Genomic DNA, 17,061 nt, shown 5'->3' with positions numbered 1-17,061 from the left:
AGAGAGATATTTATCGTTAAAGATTACATATTAAACAAGTTTTTGTTTTCGATTTGTTTTATTTCATTAAGTAATAATTTAAAACTTTCTATAGATATGTTTATCATGTCTGTGAGGCATGCATTTAGCTTTATTTTTAAGCACTCCTGTTCAAGAACGAGACGACAGAAAGCGCATCATTTTTGTTTTCTTTATTTTATAAAAACACTGCAACGTTTTTTGGTGTATTACTTTTTCCTTTGTGAGCAAAAATGACGGATAATTTTAAATTGCTTCCACTGAAAAAATGCAAATGATTGAGCTGGTGCCTCGATGACCTGCAAAGCGGCTTTATGTATCTTCCACTCTCCACTCTGTCACTGTGTCAGTCACCGCTCTTTCGAGAATGAACCCAGCATAACTATGCAGATTTAATTCCCAAAACATAAGAAAAACGAAAGTTTCATACAAATTCTGAATTGATTATGGCATGGAAAGTGCAAAGCGCGCTCCCTTTATTATCACTAAAAGCGTCACAAATCTTAGTTCATAGAGATCTCACAACGTTCCGTTATAATCAATAAAGCTTTCTAAACTACACAATGAATCTTTTATTTACATCGTGTCTACACTTAGTCAGGAGATGAACAACGCTGGATTGTTTGCCAGATCTTCAATTGGTTTGCTTTCGTTTGAGGGTATATAGCACCGTCTACCCCAGTAGAACCGGGCATAAGCTTGGCTAACCACTCCAGTTGCAGAGGGGCTGTCGCCCAGGCTTGTACTTGTTAACTGTACCATCATCATTCTTTTTATATTTGAATCCGTCCATAGGCTCACCTTGCTCCATCTCGCCTCTAGCTCCCCAACCACTTTCCTGACAAATAATTCGTCACTCTGCGCATGCGTGAAATGCGTTAAAAAATTTGACGTTATTAACAACAACAAAATAATTAACGCCATTAACGCGTTATTTTTGACAGCCCTAATATATATATATATACACTGCTTTCAAGCTTTTGAATGGTATAGTGTATAATGTTACAAAAGCTTTTATTTCAGATAAATGCTGATCTTTGGATCTTTCTGTTCAAAGATTTTTTTTAACATATTAATATATGCGACCCTGGACCACAAAACCAGTCATAACGTTAAATTTTACAAAACTGAGATGTATGCATCATATGAAAGCTAATAAATAAGCTTTCTATTGATGTATGCTTTGTTAGGATAGGACAATATTTGGCCGAGATACAACTATTTGAAGATCTGGAATCTGAGGGTGCAAAAAAAATCAAAATACTGAGAAAATCACCTTTAAAGTTGTCCAAATTAAGTTCTTAACAATGCATATTACTAATCAAAAAATACATTTTGATATATTTATAGTAGGAATTTTGCAAAAAAATCTTCATGGAACATGATCTTTACTTAATTTCCTAATGATTTTTGGCATAAAAGAAAAATCAATAATTTTGACCCATACAATGTATTTTTGGCTATTGCTACAAGTATTCCCCAGCGACTTAAGACTGGTTTTGTGGTCCAGGGTCACATATTGTTTATTTCTGAACGATCACGTGACACTGAAGACTGAAAATGCTTTGATCACAGGAATAAATTACATTTTAAAATATATTCAAATACAAAACAGTAACTTAAAATAGTAAAAAATAGTAAAGAATTTTACTGTTTTTGCTATACTTTGGATCAAATAAATGAGGTCTTGGTGTGCAAAGATACTAATTAAAAAAACTTTTGACTAGTTGTGTATGTTTAACAGAAGAAAAAAATAATAATTCAGCTTTTTTTCCATTTTCGGATGGAATTTCCCTTTTATATCAGACTATATTGACAATGTTATTTTATAAAATGAATAACCAAAAAGATCTTCCAAAAAATCACAGAAACAAACTGAAACTTACTGACAAATGAAAACAACAGTAAACAGTGAAATTATGAAATGACGGTTTCTCAATTAAGTTTGGAAATATCAACCTTTTTTAGATATTTCCAATTAAATTTGTAAATATATAAATATAAATTATTTAATTTAAAAACACGATAATGTAAATACAAAATACAAACTGTGTTTTAAAAGAGGTTTAAGTTACCTGTAGGCTGTGATGAGCACTACACCTGTGTTGTGCTCCTATTGACGGAACACAGGAATAATTTCTTCTCGTGTAATATTATTTTATTAGTATAACGTCATCTGTAAGTTACGTGTTAGTGTAAATCAGGTAAGAGTTTAAGCCTCACAGAGGTGAGATGAGGCTACAAGCTAAAGCTAACTGTAAACGTATGCTAACCCACACATAAACATTTCTGTTTAAACTCACAGCGTGCAGCGGATCCACAGCGGAACAGAAAACGGACCGGGACTGGATGACAGCACACGGCGGTCTAGTTGGACATCTGCTGTCACCCCTCTCAGGGAGACCCTCGCAGGTGTGAACTGAATTAATTTTACTCCAGCAATGAAAAGAACAGCGCTCATGTGTGCGCGCATCCCCAGCAAAACACTGCGACGTCACCGGCGCGCTTGCGCACTGCAAGCCCCGTGCTCGCGCGTTTCCCTGATGTCATCTCACGTAACGAAACAGGTTCTGACCTTCATTTAATAAACAAATACATAAAAACATTCATTTCATGAGAAACAAAAGCGTTATAATTCGCTATAAAATATACGGTTACATAAAACAACGCTGCAAGAACTATCCGATAAAAGTAGTGTCAAATAAATATCACAAGGGTGTGAATTTAAGCGCTTGAAGAATTGGACATCAGTTGAGGTCTTTATACAGCAATTTGTTAGGAAGTTATGTTTTATTAAACAGTGGCTTTAAAATGTTTGATAAATTACGTCTCTTGACTTGAAGTAAACCACAGACCTCAGTGGAAACACTTTCATGTGGCTTTCAACTTCTTATTCTTTTCAGACTACAAACGTAACAGCTCTATTGATATTATTTCAAGTTAAAAGTAGTCTTGAGATATTTTGACAAACAGAAGTTTGTCATGACTAAAGTTTATCATCATTGTAGTTCAATTTGGGCCCTAAATAGGGTATTGTGTACATTTAATTTATTTTTCTGGAGTTGTTTTGTTAACTAAATCTATTCAATATAATTCAGTCATTGAAAATAAAATATAAATATTAGAGGAAAAACTAGACAAAATCAGAAATGTTGCTTTGCCAAAAAACTAGGAAGTTAAAATACTAAAATTACTAAAACTAAATAAACTATTTAAATTAAAATATATAAATGAACATATAAAAAAGAAACTAAAACTAAATAAATATTACAATTTAATAAACATTATAATTTTACTATATTCAGTTGAAGTCAAAATTTTACATACACCTTATTTTTACCAAAATAATAAGGACCATACAAATTGGTGTTATTTTTTATTTAGTACTGGCCTGAATAATATATTTCACATTAAAGACGTTTACACATAGTCCACAAGAGAAAATAATAGTTGAATTGATAAAAATTACCCTATTCAAAAGTTTACACACTTGATTTTTAATTCAGTGACATGAATAAGATATTTCACAATGCATTAAGAGCTAGAGCATGAAAACCTTTAGAACTGGAAGATCAGGGTAAATTTAAGTTATTTTGTCTTCTAGGAAACATGTATCTATCTTCTGTAGCTTCTGAAAGGCAGCAGCTGCAGCACTAAAAGAAAAAAAATATGATATTTAGGCAAAATAAGAAAAATTTACACATCTTCATTCTCTTCAAAAGTTTTCACCCCTGGCTCTTAATGCATCGTTTTTCCTTTTGGAGCATCAGTGAGCATTTGAACCCTCTGTAATAAATGCATATGAGGCTATCAGTTGTCCTCAGTGTGAAAATATGGATCTGAAAAATCATTCCGTAATTATTGGAAAGGGTTCAAATACACAAAAATGCTGGAAAATCAAAGAATTTGTGGATGTTGATTTTTCTGAAGAACAGCAGCCAGTTTATCTGTTCAGGACAAACAAGGGACTCATGAACAACTATCACTAAACAAACAAACAAACAAATCATATTTTTCATATTTTTTCAGGTAACAACACAGTATTAAGAATCAAGTGTATGCAAACTTTTGATCGGGTCATTTTTATAAATTCAACTATTACTTTCTCTTGTGGACTATTACTATATAAAAAAACACAGATTTTGTATGATCCCTTATTTTGGTGAAATAATTAACATTTTGCAGATATTACAAAGTCCATGTAAACATTTGACTTCCACTGTATATTAAATCATAAAATTATACATACCATATACTTAAAAAAATGATTATTAATGAACAAAGCAAGCAATTCTAGGCGTTTCATCTTTATTTTGCTCTTTTTAAATATCTTGACTTCTAAAACCAGTGCATTTTAGACTGAAACCCTGATTTACTCAAACCAAAGCTAAAAAAATGTGAAAATGAGTCCCAACATTAACCTTACTGCTGAAGCTCTGGGTTAAGCATTTCAGGTCAAAAGTTAATGAATGATCATGCAAACATGTTTGTGAAAACTGTCTGAGGCCTAAGCATTTTCCCTAAAACTCTTAAAGTACAGAACCATGAACCAATAGATTAAAAGAAAAAGTGTCAGAGGAAGTAGCGTCTCTCTGTAATGCTTTATGATTTATTCCAGTGATTTACAATACATTCTGTGCTGCATTGAAATAGTAAAGAACAAGATAAACACAAGACTACCTCATTTATCAAGAATTTTAACTATCTTAACAAATAAACATCCCGCCAGCATATTAGAATGATTTCTGAAGGATCATGTGACACCGAAGACTGAAGTAATAGCTGCTGAAAAGCCTTCACAGGAATAAATTACATTTTAAATATTAAAACTGAAAATGTAATCCCATGTACGCAGCTTTGGTGAACATAAGAGATGTAGAAAACAATAAAAATCCTCCTGACCTCAAACTTTTGAACAGTAGTGTATGTTTTATAAAAGCCATATGACTCTTATTCTGTGGAACACAAAAGGAGATACGTTTAGTCGTCCAAGCTGCTCTTTTCCATAAAATGTGACCCTGGACCAGAAAAATGGGTCGATTTATTTTTATTTATTTTTTTTCCATTTGAGATTTATATATATTAAAGCTGAATAAATATGCTTTGCATTGTTGTATGATTGCTAGGACAATATTTGGCTGAGATTCAACTATTTGAAAATCTGATCTAAGGGTGCAATCAAAATCAAAATGCTGAGAAAATCGCCTTAAAAGTTGTCCAAGTAAGTCTTAGCAATGCATATTACTAATCAAAAATTAAGTTTTGATATTTATGGTTGGAAATTTACAAGATATCTTTATGGAACATGATTGTTGCTTAATATCCTAATGATTTTTGGCATAAAAAAAGATCATTTTGACCTGCACTATGCTTTTTTGGCTATTGCTACAAATATACCCATGCTACTTAAGATTGGTTTTGTGGTCCAGGGTCAGGTTATTCAAATATATGTTAAAATCCTTTAAGAGATAACAAAAATCTTTAAATCAGCAATGTGTCAGGTCCAGGTTTATTGTGAAGTGAGCAGGCACTGGCCAAAGTTCAAGTGATTTTTTTTTTTTTTCTTTTTTACAGCAGAGTCTCATCTGTGCAACCTCCTTCCAGGCCATACCGAAACTCCTGCAGGTTTGAGATCCCATAAAAATGAACAAACGCTGCCGCGACAACCAGCACATGGAATATCTGATGAGACTGAAACTGAGAAAGTAAAACAAACAGAAGCCATGAGTATCTTTTGAGTACTTTTTTAGACCACTTTACAAAACAACATGCAACAAAGATTCCCTTGATTCTTACCCAGATGTCACATTTTCCAGGGAAGTAACGTTCAGGTATCCGGGCGGCATAAAGTGCGGCTCCACTAATGTACATGGCACCCATCAGATAGAACCAGCCCATCTGACCCACTGTCGTCGCCTTCACAAAACCCTCTGCTATGGTAAAATGCATTGTGGGAACGAGCCCACTCAAACCAAGGCCCAGAAAAACACCTAAATAGGAGGAAACATGTTTTAAGCAATATCTGTGATCTATCAGGGAGGTGGAACATTTAGAGAAGCATGTGAGCTTCTTACCTGCACGTGTGGATCGATGGCTAGGGGTGGCGAATCGATCCCATTGGGCCACAATGATGGCAGCGACACCCAGCACACACACAACAGAGAGATAAATGAGCCGCGGCTGAGGAGAGCAGTAAAACGAGTAGTACAGCCACGGAACGAATGAGCCCATGATCAACAACGCGATACCAGAGTAATCCAACCTACAGACATAAAAAATACATTCAAGTTAATGAAGGTCATGTCTATACTATTCCACCAGTCAATAAAAGAGACTTCTCGCAGTTCTGACTTTTTATCTCCGAACTGTGAGATATTTCCTTGTAATTCAGATTTTTTTCTGTTTGTGAGATATAAACTCAGAATTGAGAAATATAAACTCGCAATTCAGACTTTTTTCTCAGAATTGAGAGATATAAACTTGCAATTCTGACTTTTTTACTCTGAACTGTGAGATATTAACTTGCAATTCAAACTTTTTTTAAATTGTGAGATATAAATTTACAATTCTGACTTTTTTCTCAGAATTGAGATATAAACTTGCAATTCTGACATATTCCCCAGAATTGTGAGATACAAACTCAGAATTGAGATATAAACGTGCAATTCAGACTTTTTTTTCTCAGAATTACGATATAAAAATCACAATTCTGACTTTTTTCTCCAATTTGTGAGATATAAACTCACTATTCTGACTTTTTTTCTCAGAATTGTGAGATATAAACTCAGAATTGAGATTTAAATTCGCAATTCAGACTTTTTTCCTCTGAACTGTCAGATATAAAGTCAGAATAGCGAGATATAAAGTTAGAATTGAAGGATATAAACTCGTACTTGCGAGAAATGAATTCTAAAAATACAAATTGTAACTTTTTTCTCAGAATTGCAAGTTTATTTCAAAATTCGGACTTTATAACATTTGTGCTGTGAATTGTGAGATAAAAAGCAATTCTGACTTTTCTCAAAACTGCATTATAAAATTCAGTTTTAAGGTAAAAAAAAGACTTTATTACTTTTTATTTCACAATTCTAACTTAATAATTAGCGATTGCATGTTATGAAGTCAGAATTGAGTAATAATATGATATAAACCCGCAATTCTGAGAAAAGTCAGAATTCCAAGTTTATATCTCATAATTCTGATTTTATTTCTCACATCATGCAGTTCAGAGAAAAAAATATATATAAAGTTGCGATTATTTCTCGCAATTGTAAGTTTATATCATGCAATTCTGAGAAAAAAAATATGTAAACTTAAAAAAATATGTCAGAACTGTGAGAAAAAAAGTCGCAAATACCTTTTTTTTATTTCAGTGGCGAAAATTAAATATATTTTTAAATCCAATTAATTCATTCATGTGATGGCAAAGCTGAATTTTCGGCATCCATTACTTCAGTCTTTAGAAATCATTCTATTATGCTGATTTGGTGCTAAAGAAACACTTCTTATTATCAGTGTTAAAACTGCTGTGCTGCTCAATATTTTTGTGGAAACTATGATACATTTTTTTCAGGATTCTCTGATAAAATTTAAAAGATCAACATTTACTTGAAATAGAAACCTTCTGTAAAACAAAAAATGTTTTTACTATCACTATTGACGAATGTAGTGCATCCTTGCTGAATAAAAGTGTTAATTTGCCATCACGGGACTAAATCACATTTTAAAATGGATTCAAATAGAAAACGGTTATGTTAATATTCCACAATATTTCTGCTTTAACTGCATTTTTATTAAATAGACACAGCTTAGTTTCAAAGACATTAAAAAAATCTGAATTATACCAAACTCTTGGCTGCCAGTGTACAGAATGTCATTTAACGTCTCTCTGATAATATGCCCACACACAAAGAGCATAAAAACTGGTGTCACTTACTTGGAGAAAGTCCTGGAGACCTTTTCCGAGTGGCAGTAGACAGTGTGAAAAAGCCAAGAAAAGCACAAACAAAGAACTGCACCCAAGAAGAACACACCAAGCACCACCTTCTCCTGGACGGGCGCCATGAATGACACGTTTGGCCGCAGCATTGTCAGTGTGCCCAAGCACAGGAACAGAATTAAGCCTGTAGGGAGACATTGCGATAGCTGAATTAGCCTTCGAAATGACATACCAGGAACATAATTACAGGCTTGAATGACATTAGAAGTCTAAGCGGTGTACTTTGTGTCATCCTTAGGGCAGTGATTCACACGTCAGATTATCAGATTACAAATATCGTACAATTTATCTTTCTTAAAAAGCCACTGTGGTTACATGACATACTGATTAAAAGCGACAGTAAAAACTTAACATGGTTCCAAAAAAAAATCTATCAGACTTTTCATTAAAAACTTATTGTAATAATAAGAAATGTTTCTTAAAAAAACAAATCAGCATATTAGAATGATTTCTGAAGGACTTAAAGGAATAGTTCACTTTCAGAACAAAAATATACAGATAATGTACTCACCCCATTGTCATCCAAGATGTTCATGTCTTTTTTTCTTCATTCGTAAAGAAATTATGTTTTTTTGAGGAAAACATTTCAGGATTTCTCTCCATATAATGGACTTCTATGGTGCCCCCGAGTTTGAACTTCCAAAATGCAGTTTAAATGCAGCTTCAAAGGGCTCTAAATGATCCCAGCCAAGGAAGAAGTGTCTTATATAACGAAACGATCAGTTATTTTCTAAAAACATTTACAATTTATATATTTTTTATCTCTAAACAGAGTACACACAGAGCTAGACAAGATGAGCATTTAAGGTTGAAAAGTATAGATTTTTTTTTTTTTTTTTTTAGAAAATAGCCGATCGTTTTGCTAGATAAGACCCTTCTTTCCTCGGCTGTGATGGTTTAGAGCCCCTTGAAGCTGCATTTTGGAAGTTCAAACTCGGGGGCACCATAGAAGTTCATTATATGGAGAGAAATCCTGAAATGTTTTCCTCAAAAAGCTATTTCCTTGCGACTGAAGAAAGAAAGACAAGGGGGTGAGTACGTTATCTGTACATTTTTGTTCTGAAAATGAACTACTCCTTTAAGACCGGAGTATTTACTGCTGAAAAACAAACTTTCCCATCACAGAAAGTTAACACATTTTAAAATATAATAACAATTATTTTAAATTGTAAAAATATTTCACAGTACTAGTGTTTTAAGGTATTTTTGACCAAATAAATGCAGACATTCTTTCAGAATGTTTTTCCGAGTTCACAAGTAAAAGCTAAAATGATATTCAGTATTTCAAAAGATACTTGTTTTGTTATGTTTTACATTTTTTGCATTGCCACAACATCACATACCCAACAGGTGTGTCCAGATGTTCCCAGTTTCTGTGTGAATCCTGAAGATGCTCCCAAAACAGGCACGAAAGGAGGGCATGGGTGGGCGGTGACCTTGCAGCAGGTAATCATTGTCCTTTAGCCAATCGGGGAGAAGATGGTATGGAATGACTCGCCAACGTCCTTCCCATACCTGGTAACGGTAACACTTTGCTTTAACACAAACACCTCAGACTAGAAACAGGCCTTATTTATGTTACAATCAATTTAAAATACAAACATTGTGATGAATTAAAAACATGGCACTTTTGGAAATACGTCATTAGGAGTTCTAGGACAGTTGGGGATAAACATTTGTCACCTTGTGTACAAACTCCTCCATCTTCTCCATGGCATGGTGTGCTTGCATGGGCAGTGTAACAACCCGCACACCTTCATCTTCATCTTGATCCTCATTCTCATCCTCATCAGGAAATGCTGACGCACCCTGCAACAACAATCATGCTTGTTTGTTTGCGTAATCTAATTAACTTAAAGCTGCTTTTAGTTAAGTTTAGTTTTTTTTGCCTCACTCCATCTATTATATGTACACTGCCGTTCAAAAGTTTGGGATCAGTAAGATTTCTAATGTTTTTAAAGAAGTCTCTTAAGCTTATTAGAGTTCCACTTATTTGATCAAAAATACAAAAAAGGAATATTATGAAATATTAATGCAATTTCTATTTTAATATACTTTAAAATATAATTAATTCCTTTGATGCAAAGCTGAATTTCCATCAGCCATTACTCCAGTATTCTGTATCAATGATTCATTCTAATATGCTCATTTATTATCAAAGTTGGAAATATTTTGGTGGAAACTGTGATTTTACCAGGATTCTTAAATGAATAAAAAAAGAACAGCATTTATTTAAAAATATTAAGCAGCGCAACTCTTTCCAACATTGATAATAAATCAGCATATTAGAATGATTTCTGAAGGATCATGTGACACTGACTGTGAGACTGGAATAATAGCTGATGAAAATTCAGCTTTGCATCACAGAAATAAATTATATTTTAAAATATATTAAAATAGAAAACCACTATTTTAAACTGTAATAATATTTAATAATATTTTTTATCTGCATTTTTGATCAAATAAATGAAACTTTAATGAGCATAAGAAACTTTAAAAAAAAAACATTAAAAATCTTACTGATCCCAAACTTTTGAATGCCACTGCCAGTGTATAAAGTTAAATAAATTAATTAAATTAATTTTTTAACAAATCATAAATGTAATATATTCATGTGATGGCAATGTTGATTTTTTTCAGCAGTCATTACTTTAGTTTTCAGTGTCACTTAATCCTTTAGAAATCAATTGAGACTGATTTGAGACCCATTTCTTATGTTAAAAAAACAGCTGTGCTGTTTAATATTTATGTGAAAACTGCGATACGTTTTCAGAATTCTTTGATCAATTAAAAAAAAAAAAACAGCATTTATTTGAAACAGATTTTTTCTCATGTAAAGTCTTTACTGGCAATTTATTGAATGACCAATTTTCCTAGATAAAATTATTAATTTCTATGTTAAAAAATCATTTAAATAATATATTCTGAATAAATGTCTTTTTAACTTTTTATTCATCAAATCATTCTAAAAAAGTATCACAGGTTTCAAAAAATATTAAGCACCAACTGTTTTCAACATTGATATTAAAGGAACACTCCACTTTTTTGGAAATAAGATCATTCTCCAACTCCCCCCGAGTTAGTAAGTTGAGTTTTACTGTTTTGAAATCCATTCAGCCGTTCTCCTGTTCTGGCGATATAACTTTAAGCATAGCTTAGCATAGATCATTGAATCCTATTAGACCAATATAGCATCATGTTCAAAAATGACCAACGAGTTTCTATATTTGTCCTGTTTAAAACTTGACTCTTCTGTAGTTATATCGTGTACTAAGACCAGCTGAAAATGTAAATCTGTGACTTTCTAGACCGATAATATTAGGAACTACACTCCCATCCCGGCGTAATAGTCAAGGAAGTTTGCTGCCGTAATATGGATGCAGCAGGCGCAGTAATATCACGCCGGCCACATTGGAAGTTACCTAGCTGGGAACTAATTTCAGGCGCTGCGTGATATTACTCCGCCTGCTGCGTCCATATTACGGCAGCAAACTTCCTTGACTATTACACCAGAATGGGAGTGTAGATCCTAATCTTATCGGCCTAGAAAAATCACAGCTTTACATTTTCCGCTGGTCTTAGTACACGATATAACTACAGAAGAGTCAAGTTTTAAATAGGACAAATATCGAAACTCGTTGGTCATTTTTGAACGCGATGCTATTGGTCTAATAGGATTCAATGATCTATGCTAAGCTATGCTAAAAGTGATATCGCCAGAACAGGCAAACGGCTGAATGGATTTCAAAAAGTTAAAAATCAACTTATTAACTCGGGGGGAGTTGGAGAATGAGCCTATTTCCAAAAAAAGTGGAGTGTGTCATGGGGCGCTAGGAAGAGCGCCACGAAAAGACGAGGTCAGGGTCCAAAATGCAGGTAAGGTGCTCTTTAATTCAAACCAAAAAAGGCCAACACGGCACAAACAAAAAACATAAGGCCAACACGGCACAACCTGACATGACACTTACTAACTTCAAAATACAAATACAATACCAACAGACAGAGTGTAGGGAGAGGGGAAACTATATAGTCTGTGGTAATAGGGAACAGCTGTGGGTGTAACGAGTGACAGGTGTGTGCAATCAGACAGGTGTAGACAATTTAGAGGAGTGGAGTGCAGGAGGAAGGGAGACAGCGACCTCTGGCGGTGAAGGGAAAACCCGCAGCCCAGACTCGTGACAGGACCCCTCCTCTAAGGAACGGCTTCCAGACGATCCATAAATCCCAAAAAGTCTGGAGGGAGGTGAAACGGGGGAATGGTGAAACAGGGGGAGGGAAGGTGGGCCAGGCCCGTGAAGCGGAAGTAGGCCTGGAGACGGAGGTGCTGGGAGGCTGGGCGAGACCAGCGGAGGGCTAGGGTGCTCGGGCAAGGCGTGGCTTGGCCTTGAAGGACCTACTGTGTCTTTACTTGACTCAAGAAGTGACGCGGTGTCCTGCCATGACTCAGGAAGTGCTGCTCGACCGGACTCAGGAAGTGCTGCTCGACCGGACTCAGGAAGTGCTGCTCGACCGGACTCAGGAAGTGCTGATCGACCGGACTCAGGAAGTGCTGATCGACCGGACTCAGGAAGTGCTGATCGACCGGACTCAGGAAGTGCTGATCGACCGGACTCAGGAAGTGCTGATCGACCGGACTCAGGAAGTGCTGATCGACCGGACTCAGGAAGTGCTGATCGACCGGACTCAGGAAGTGCTGATCGACCGGACTCAGGAAGTGCTGATCGACCGGACTCAGGAAGGGCTGATCGACCGGACTCAGGAAGGGCTGATCGACCGGACTCAGGAAGGGCTGATCGACCGGACTCAGGAAGGGCTGATCGACCGGACTCAGGAAGTGCTGATCGACCGGACTCAGGAAGGGCTGATCGACCGGACTCAGGAAGGGCTGCTTGACCAGACTGTGCCGATGCTGCAGCTGTGACGAGATTGGACTGTGCAGGAACAGTAACTTTGACTTGACTTGACAGTGCAGGAACAGCAGCTGTGACTTGACTTGTAAGTGTAGGAACAGCAGTGGTGACGTGAACCGGCTGTGGTTTGGCTGATGTGATGCTAGCAGCCGCCGGTTTTGCTGGAATGATGCTAGCGGGTGCTGACGTCTCGGAAGCCTTGTGGGCGTGCACCGCCGCCTCGGGAGGATCATGAGCGGGCACCGCTGCTTCGGAAGCCTTGTGAGCGTGCACCGCCGCCTCGGGAGGATTGTGAGCGGACACCGCCGCCAGAGGAACGTGAGCGGGCACCGCCGCCAGAGGAACGTGAGCGGGCACCGCCGCCAGAGGAACGTGAGCGGGCACCACCGCCTCGAGAGGAACGTGAGCGGACACCGCCGCCAGAGAAAAGTGAGCGGGCACCGCCGCCTCGAGAGGAACGTGAGCAGACACCGCCGCCAGAGAAACGTGAGCGGACACCGCCGCCTCGAGAGGAACGTGAGCGGGCACCGCCGCCTCGAGAGGAACATGAGCGGACAATGCCGCCACCAGAGGAACGTGAGCGGGAACCGCCGCCAGAGGAACGTGAGCGGGCACCGCTGCCAGAGGAACGTGAGTGGGCACCGCTGCCAGAGGAGCGTGAGCGGGCACCGCCGCCAGAGGAACGTGAACGGGCACCGCCGCCAGAGGAACGTGAGCAGGTTCAGGAGCCAACTCCACCCTGAAGGCCGAGCCCCTCAAGTAGAGAGCACGATTGACATACTCTTCCAGTGACTCCTCGGGGAGCCAGTACGGCATAAAGGACTTGAAGGGCTCAGCCAGACCTCCCCAGAAAAAGACCACGAGGCAGGTCTTCTCGGTGGTCGACTGCCCAGCCACTCCAATGAAGTCCCTGGCGTAATCCTCGATACACCGGTCTCCCTGAGGAAGGGAGACAGCGACCTCTGGCGGTGAAGGGAAAACCCGCAGCCCAGAGTCATGACAGAGTGTTCCTTTAAATCAGCATATTACAATGATTTCTGAAGGATTGTGTGACACTGGACTAATGTCATGATGCTAAAAATTCAGCTTTGCATCACAGAAATAAATTCTATTTTAAAGTATATTAAATTAGAAACCCACTATTTTAAATTGCAATAATATTTCACAATATGACTGTTTTTCTGTATTTCTTATCAAATAAACACAGCCTTGATGAGCAGAAAAGACTTTAAAAAAACATTACAAATCTTACTGATTCCAAAATTTGAACAGCTTTGCACAATACCATGTAAAAATTTGGTGTCTCAGCAAGGCTGCATATATTTGATTAAAAATACAGTAAAAAAATAATTAAATAATAATTAAAATAAGTTAAATAATTGTTTCCCATTGTAATATATTTTAAAATGCAGTTTATTTCAGTGATAACACAGATTCTTTTGATGAACGAAAAATCAAAAGAACAGAATTGATTTGAAATGGAAACATTTTGGAACTTTTTAAACATCTTTACAGTAACCTTTATTAAATAATAATAATGTGTTACATTTATATAGCGCTTTTCTAGACACTCAAAGCGCTTTACAGTGTCAGGGGTAGGGCTGGGCAATATATCGAACGATATTGTGATGCGCGTTTAGTCAATGTAGCCGGTGCTTTGATTAGTAGTAAATCTCCATCACGTGCGTTCCGCTCAGGTTCCGCTGGAGCGGCAATTGATACACAGAGACGTAAATCTCTGACAAGCTACGCCATATCGAGCTTAATATCGCATTCGATATTTAGCTCGATATGGCGTAGCTTGTCAGAGATTTACGTCTCTGTTTATCAATTGCCGCTCCAGCGGAACCTGAGCGGAACGCACGTGATGGAGATTTACTACTAATCAAAGCACCGGCTTCATTGACTAAACGCGCATCACAATATCGTTCGATATATTGCCCAGCCCTAGTCAGGGGTAATGTTAAATGTGTCTTTGCTAAATAAAATGACTAGCTTCTTCAAATTTAAATCCTCCTGACCCCAAATGACCCACAACTCACTCTTGATTTCTCTGCTTTAGCTGGATTCGTCAGCAGCGGCCCAAGCTCCGCCAGCTCCGCATCCTCATCATCAGAGGTGCGCCGCTCGGCATCACTGTTGGAGCCGCAGTCACCATGGTGACACGTTGTCATGGGGAGACAAACCTAAAACTCCCTGGAGTTTGCCACCTTGTTCCACAGTTCACAATCTGGGCCTGATGAGGAGGATACATAAAAAGTACAGATTAACACATTGCTGTTAACAACATTGGCCATGTAGTCAAGATAGACCTATCATAGACTTCATAATATTCCATTCTTGGCATATCTAACTGGTTGAATATTTATTTATTATAATCTGACCTTAAGTGTTGCCATGAATTAAGGACATAAGATGCAAAATCCCCTAAAAATTAAATTCCAGGGGGCAACTCTTCAGCTAATTTCTGATACTGATTTGATATTAACCAGACTAAAATATCAGCCTTAATTTGAATCGTATTCGTGCAATCTGTTATACTATGATCTGTCGTTTTTCTGCTCAGATCTGGACAGGCTGGACTGGCTGCTCCAGTTTTCCATAATGTCTTACGTTTACATCCTGTTAACTTAGCATGCTAACCAAACAAATAATCAACTATTTAAAAAAACACATTTACTAAAATCCTCACGTCGCGTAGCGTTCTGCTAAACGTTTATAGTTTGTCTTATTATACGGCGTGTAACGTTACATCACTGTCGTACGACTGAACTCAATCAGTTTAGCCTTAACGGACAACACTAGCCTGCATGCTAACGCACTTCCTTATAGTCTGATTTGATCATTAATTACAAAAACATATGGTTTCATCACAGTTCATAGATTAATATTACAGATTAGAGTTCATAATATAAGAGATCAGCGTTCATACGTTACCTGGCTGGACAGGCTGTCAGGTCAGTTCCTGGGAGTTCACTAGCAGCTGCTCGCTGTTGCGTCGCTATGAGTCGCTATGAAACCTGTAGAACCAGGCGGTTCAGTTCAGCAGCAAATTATAACCTAAATAACTTAAACAGATTAAACCAGTATGCAGTATGCAATCTTTTTAATTATCTAAGAAACCTCTAAAAGATATCTTAGAAGTAGAATAAAAGCATGTTGACCTATTCATTTCATGGCATTTGCTTTATGAACAGACAAAAATAGGGGACATGCATCATGATTCTAAAAAGCTAAATAAAAAAAATACTTTGATATTTGAGCTGGGTGTAACTACATGTAATCTGGATTACGTAATCAGATTTGCAAATTTAAGGAGTTGTGATTAGAGTAAATTATGTGACAGAAACCAGTCACTGGTCAAGTGGCGACACAAGTGGCATGGATTTACAAAAATCATATCAGGTTTCAGAAGTGTTTCAACATTGCATCAACTACTGATGAATGCATTCATTTTTATTTTAATTATAACTCTGTTATTTAACCATGTATATTATTACTATGTCTTTGAAAGGTTTTTGTCTTTCAAACACATTAAAATGCACAAATACTCAATTTTTTTGTCATCTAATCCTCTTTCACCTCTTGCTTGCTTTCTTTTTTACTTGAAATACCTAAAATATTTTCATCTTTTTTTATATTTCATTTGTTTACATGCATGTTCATGCTACTTTAAAATTGGTTGTGGTCACATGACATGCAGGTAAACAAATTAAATATTTTAAAATGTTAGTAAATAGTTAATTTTTTATGTTTTTTTTAAATGATTAGCTTTTCATTAAACTCATAGACCAAATTTAATAGGAAAATGCAGAGAATTTTACAAAATTAATAGGAAAATGCGTAGAATTTTGCTGAAGTCATTGCTAATGTTTTATCTAAACTGTAAACTCAATTAAAGTAATTATTTAATTAACGTCTGAAAATACTCTCATGAGCAACTGGGGATATGCAGTCTGATTTACATACAGAGTTTAAACATGGTATTTCGTATGGTTTTCTTAATTTCTTCCACCAGATGGCACTAATATGCCTTCCAGTGCATTGGGTTTGAACGAACATAGCTGTTTTTAACTTAAACACTATTCTACTTAAAATAATATGAAATATGTAATATTTGTATTGTTTTCTATA

At 36.7% G+C, this 17,061-nt stretch overlaps 1 protein-coding gene across 2 annotated transcripts; it reads right to left on the bottom strand.

Annotated features, from left to right (window-relative positions):
* Positions 1-4,607: 4,607 nt before the first annotated feature.
* On the bottom strand, positions 4,608-16,012 carry adipor1b (adiponectin receptor 1b). Of its 2 annotated transcripts, XM_073818908.1 has the most exons (8): positions 15,865-16,012; positions 14,970-15,163; positions 9,701-9,826; positions 9,361-9,532; positions 7,955-8,141; positions 6,093-6,280; positions 5,815-6,008; positions 4,608-5,715 (listed from the first exon to the last, which is right to left on the bottom strand). In XM_073818908.1, the coding sequence occupies exons 2-8, from the start codon at positions 15,099-15,101 to the stop codon at positions 5,587-5,589; spliced, it is 1,128 nt and encodes a 375-aa protein (XP_073675009.1). In that variant the 5' UTR covers positions 15,102-15,163; positions 15,865-16,012; the 3' UTR covers positions 4,608-5,586. The 2 variants fall into 2 exon arrangements, with proteins under 2 accessions (XP_073675009.1, XP_073675008.1); XM_073818907.1 differs by having other exon boundaries at positions 5,815-6,280.
* Between the last annotated feature and the right edge of the window lie 1,049 nt (positions 16,013-17,061).

The sequence above is a fragment of the Garra rufa genome, chromosome 15 (genome assembly GCF_049309525.1).
Source record: "Garra rufa chromosome 15, GarRuf1.0, whole genome shotgun sequence".
Taxonomy (NCBI): domain Eukaryota; kingdom Metazoa; phylum Chordata; class Actinopteri; order Cypriniformes; family Cyprinidae; genus Garra; species Garra rufa.
The sequence above is the reverse complement of the archived record's forward strand: the minus strand, read 5'-3'. Positions and strand labels throughout refer to the sequence as shown.